General features: G+C 38.3%; 1 protein-coding gene across 2 annotated transcripts in view; it reads right to left on the minus strand.

Annotated features, from left to right (window-relative positions):
• LOC127441295 (solute carrier family 22 member 23-like) overlaps positions 1–5614 on the minus strand; it is an 84583-nt gene extending 78969 nt beyond the window's left edge. For both annotated transcript variants that reach the window (XM_051698521.1, XM_051698519.1), the window contains exon 1: positions 4468–5614. In XM_051698521.1, coding sequence (XP_051554481.1) covers positions 4468–4881 — 414 coding nt within the window. In that variant the 5' untranslated portion in view covers positions 4882–5614. The remainder of the gene's footprint in view (positions 1–4467) is intronic.
• Between the last annotated feature and the right edge of the window lie 386 nt (positions 5615–6000).

Consider the following 6000-nt stretch of genomic DNA (forward strand, 5'->3'; position numbering starts at 1 on the left):
GCATGGTTTTTGAGTGGGAATGCACTTCCATGTGTTCAAGATTTCCTCTCAGATAGAGTTGATGCCTTCGGTACAAATTTGCCAATTCACTTTCACAGTACATGTGCACTGCTAGCGCTGTTTGTTTGTTTTGTTTTTTTAATTCTGTGTCAATGCTCTGAATGTTTTTGAGACATCATCATATTTTGAGTTGTTCAAGGGAATTTGCGAATATGTAATAAAGTCAGAGTACAAACTCTGTCAAAGATCAAAATAAAGTACAGGGTTCCATCATTTGCAAGCATGTTCAACCTTTCACACAATCCCTAGAAGTGCTAAAAACAGACTGTGATGTTGATAACCCTACAGTGGTACCCAAAAGAATTTGGATATTTAAATGTACACTTTCAAATGCATGAATGACACAAATATCAAAATATCAAAGCATGTGGCATCTCCAAAAAACTATTCTAGGACTTTTCTCAGAACTAACTTCACTTTCAAAGTCGTTTTTGTAATAACTCTTAACCAACTGGTGTCAAGGAGATTATTCAACCTGGCCTCATAGTAAACACATTAGGCACACTATAACTACATTTTTGCTAAATGAATTTTGCGTGCCTCCTTCTACATATTGCTGCAGTTTTCTGGTGAATTAAACACTAGAGGTGCAACAACTGTGCATTTTAGTCACTTTCACACAAATCATCATGAGTAACAGCAGATTAACACTTCATAAAAACTTTGCTCTGTTCCCCACACATCTTATTACATCGAAACACAATACATTTTAACGCCTGCATTACGTAACCAACGACAATTTAAAGCTTATTCAAATCTGACTACCTTACACAGTGACACATCTGATAAAGCATTGAATCTAAAACGCTGAAGTCCGGTGTTGGAAAACAACAAATCATGAGAGTGACATGTGAGCCGAAAATATCATACAAGCACCACAAAATGACATGGATGCTTCAGCTATTTGCTTTTATGACACTATCAGTTGGATTTAGGTGTTGGGTTTAAGGTAGGGATGTCTGTTTGTTCACCTAACATTTGCTTTTATTAAACTATCGGTTAGGTTTCGGTTAAAGGTTTAGGGTAAGGAGGTAGGTTTTCTCCATTTAAAAATCCATAGAGCAATCCATAAAGTTTCTCTTTAAGTAGAGAAACTTAAAAACCAACAAAGTCTCAAAGAATGAGTGATGCCATCTAAGATTTGCCGCAGTGTACGAGGGAAATTATCACTAGACGTGCTACAACAACTGTGCGTTTTATTCAATTTCACCCAAATCATGACTACAACAATGTAAATGAGTTTATTAAAGGTGCACTCAGTAACTTTTGTCTTGGTGTCATCTTGGACTTACACTGACACCTAGCAGATTGGATGCAGCATCATTCAATAGTTTTCCATTTCTGATGCCATTTGTGACATTTAGTATTCACAATCAGCCATGATTACTTTAATCAATCAGTGAAAATGTCAAATAACAGGATGGCTACTGAGATTAAGCCAGTAGTATTCAGCTGGTCATGTACAGTAATTCTAACATGGCAGCCTCCATGTGCGGACCCTCTCCATGTAGAATAAAACATCTTTTATAAGGTTACTGATATGACTGAGTCTTCATTTTAATGTGAGTGCTCATGATTTCCTACATATATTGCAAAATTGCAATTCATGTCTTTAGGAGTAAAATGTTTTTAATGAGGAAAAATTACTGAGTGGACCTTTAAAACTTATTTTTAGCTCTTTAACTCACACACTGCTATGTTATGATATCAAATATATTTTTACTAATGCATCATTTGAAAAACTATACATTTGAACACTCGTATTACAGACCTTCCTACATTTAAACATTTATTCCAATATAATTAGCTTCTGAGGTAGCTCACCTGATAAGAGTCTTGGACTTTGGACTCCATAGAACGCGTTTCAAGCCCAAGCTGATGTAAGCTGATGGGAGTGTCATAGAAGCAACACAGAATGACGTGGGTGTTTCAGAAATTGTGATTTTCATGTAGTATTTGCTTTTAAAATAGAACATGTCATTTTGTTTAGCAAAAATGTGACCATGGTCACGTAATTGTCATGAGATCAGGCATTTAAAAACATTTTGGGAGAACATTAAACTTGCTTTGTGGCGATAAGTGCAATAGACCTTATTCACGCTAGCGCCATCTTTTATTTTTAATGGGAATGACAACGAGGCTGTGAGGGATAAAAAGTGATTTAACGTGTCTCTGGATCGTTCTGCGGGCAAAACTTTGATAAAATATCTGTCCAAGAACATTCAGTATACAAAGAACTCCAGGCAACATGAGTTGTGGAAAATCAGATGTGATCTAGGAGCTTTATACCGATTGTGCCATTTGAAGATGGTAAGTCTATCCCGCACAGCCTCGTTCATTCATGTTAAAAATCAAAGATGGCGCTAGCATGAATAATGTCTATGAACCACAATCATTTTGCAAAAATATTCTCACAATGGTCACATCATTTTCATGAGATCAGGCTGAGATTATTATTGGGTGTATTAAGTCAGTTCCCCTCAAGTTCACACAGGTGTCCAAGCGGAGTAACCACAGGTGTAGTTCATCATATTAGCTACAGAAATGTTCCAATAACGTTCACCAACCTGAACACGTCCAAAGATTTTGTCCTAAATTATCTATTAGCTCTAATAGTATATATATCTATTGTGTTGTCATTTAAAACAAACTTGTGAAATGTTTATCTTAAAAATTGTGCTTATACTATCATTCTTCATAGTAAACGACACTTGATTTTATGTAATCTAGTGTAATGACATTCATCCATTTTAAGAGTGACTTACTTACCTATTGCATAGTTCACCCCAAAATTACAATTCTGTCATAATTTACTAATTATAATTTCACGTTGTTCCAAATCTGTATGTATGACTATCTTTAAAATGCGGAACACAAATATCATGGTCTGTCTTTTTCATTCAACGGCAGTGGATAGTGCCTTAAAGGAGCCCCCAAAAGCATTATAAAATAAGTCCATATGGCATGTACATCATTTTCCAAGTCTTCAAAAGAATGTAATATAATACACAAGTCATATGGATTAGTTTTGAAACTTTTTTTGTCTTTTTTTTTTTTTTTGTAGATGGACTGAGATATTCATTAAATCATATAATTTTGTGTTCTGCATAAGAAAACCAAAAGGGTAAATTATGGCAGAATTTCCATTTTTGGGTGAATTATTCCTTCAAGTGTCCAAATACCTTTTGGGGCCACTCTGTGATGTGTTCCCCAGGATGGGCTGATCGGATATAAGAAAATATCCATAATCATGAGAGTGAACAATATGACATGCAACTTGATCAATTCTTGGATATTAACAAATACATCCCGATGAAATCATTATTATTACCAAAATAAAAATTGATGTGGTGTGGATTTCAATGCCATAGTATATTCGCTAATCTTTGCTTTTCCAGTAAGTTGATCAGCCCCATTCTCTTCTAATCATCTAATTTTGTAAAGATATGACCAAATAACTGAATGGGATGTTAAGGTGTTATCTGAAAATGTATTGCAATTTTCAAATTAACTCACTTACTGAGCATTGTGGTTGCCACAACAACTAAAAAAGCTGTGCACAGAATTACTCTGCATTGAATACTGCAGTCCATATTGCAACTCTCCAACATAATGAGTATTTAGGCCTTGTAAAAGTGAAATCGGGGAATTTTCGTCAAGTTTGAAGAGAAGAATTTACCTTGTCCTATAAGTTGCCCATAACTGTTATCGATAAGGAATCTTCCTCTAGATGCCTCTACTTCAAACTCAGGCAAATTAGATGAGCAGTACATAATGTGACACTAATATGAAAAGAGAAAGCTACCACAGGCCTTTTTGAGATTACCTCCGTATCCTGCTCAAGAGTTACTTATTTGTAATCCATAGAGCTTGTTGACCCACATTTTCTATTGCACAACACACACTGATATGCCAATGGAGCAAGAGAAGACACCGTGGTTAAGAGTGCTGCATGCTTTTTAAATCAAGTCAGCATGAGGAGAGCCCGGTGACATCCCCTCTGTGATAGCTGGCATCTGGTCAGCTGTTGATGAAGATGACTCATATTCATCTCAGTCAGCAATGCCATTCTTTCCCTGTCTGTCTGTCTGTCTGTCTGCATCTGGCTGATCACGTACTGTACAATGATGTCCCCTGTAATGCAGGCCTCCAGTGCTTTGCAAATAAACTCACCTTTCTACATGCATTTAGGGTTGTGAGAGTGGAGACTCCTTGCAGAGATCTTGTGGGGTAACCTGCGTTTAAGCCATGCATGCTTCTGTGTATATGCACATTGCTATACATTAATGAACTTGCATCTGCCTACCTGTCAAAACGTGCAGGTTATCTCTGGTCATGGCCAACTGTTGGAAAATTATGCATAGAAGGATATCACTTCGGGCGGGTTGTACACAGACACACACTTACCTTGGTAACAACATTTTGCTCCAGTCCATTTTGCAGTTCAAATCCTGACTGGATGCATATGCACTGCGATGATCGTTCGGTGCCGTTGTTTCCATTCACGGCGCTAAACTGCGCGGGCGGAATTACAGCCGACGGCTCGCTGTTACTCGCGTTCACTTGCGCACACGGGTTGTTCGGCTGGGCCAGGAGAAAACTGTCCGAAAATTGGCTGAATCCGATGAATAGCGCCGGTATCCATGTTAAGACGATCAGCTGTTTCTGAAATTTCCCAAAGCCGCCCAGACTGGGCAAAACGCAGCCGTCGATGTGCGACAGTAAATCGGGCGATTTATTAGTTTCAGGGGTGACGAAGCCGTTCTCCGGTGGATGAGGCTCGGTGTCCAGTTCAGACACGGCCATCACCGTCTCGCACATAGCCTACTACAGCCCGGTTCGGTAATGCGTCAGCTCCACACGATCTCCGTTCACGCTCAATAAACGCTACTGCGACCAAAAAAAAGAGCTGCTATTTCCAATGATCAGGGAGTGGTTTGCGTGTCTTCGCTCATTGAAAAAATGTCACGAACTGTTCGCGATCAATCGGTAGGCGGAAATCACCGGCTCGGTCCACTTTCACGAGCGCTCCGCCATCTAAATGCGTGTCTAGTCGTGAAACAAAGTTAAAACAATGCGATTGATTTCATCGGTGCCGGAAGAAAAGGCACGGGAAATAAAACAACCTGCCCCTTTCCACCATTCACAGCCACAGGTAACACACCTGTCCAGAGCCGCGACGCTGGACATTATAGTCACCCATGCGTCATGATCCACTCATGAGATGAGGAATCTCTCCTCCTGTCCCCAGCAGCCCAGTTAATTCAGGTCATAAACACTTGCTCTCTCTGGACATAATATGGACCGAGTCGAAGCCGTGATCCCCCGTGAAGGCGGAACTTCGACTGAACCTCCGCCCTCCACACTCATTGGGTGCCATTGATTGGAGAAACTCTTCACTGGGCTTCATCACAACAAAGCCACAGCTGTGTACTAAAGTTTCGCTCAAGTATATACTTGTGTTTGTGTAGCTAATTTGAGTTTTTCTTTCAAAAATGGTATAATAACGATAGATTATGGTTTGCTTTGACAATGTGTACAGATATCAGTTAGATATAGGCTATATAGATTTTCTTAGATAACATAATGCAATATATATATATATATATATATATATATATATATATATATATATATATATATATATATATATATATATATATATATATATATCTCCTTAAAGGTGTACTCAGATATTTTTTCCCAAATAAAAGTTTTACTTCTAAAGAAATTAATTGTATTTTTGAAACATATGTATATATGAGGACTCTAGTCATATCAGTAACCGTATAAAAGCTGTTTTATTTTACATTGGGCAGGGGCGCCCTCATGGGGGCTGCCATTTTAGAATCACATGACCAGCTGAATACTACTCGCTTAATCTCAGTAACTGTCTTGATATTGGACACTTTCACTCTTGGATTAAATTAACTATGGCTG

Source organism: Myxocyprinus asiaticus, chromosome 5, assembly GCF_019703515.2.
Source record: "Myxocyprinus asiaticus isolate MX2 ecotype Aquarium Trade chromosome 5, UBuf_Myxa_2, whole genome shotgun sequence".
In the NCBI taxonomy this organism is placed as follows: Eukaryota; Metazoa; Chordata; class Actinopteri; order Cypriniformes; family Catostomidae; genus Myxocyprinus; species Myxocyprinus asiaticus.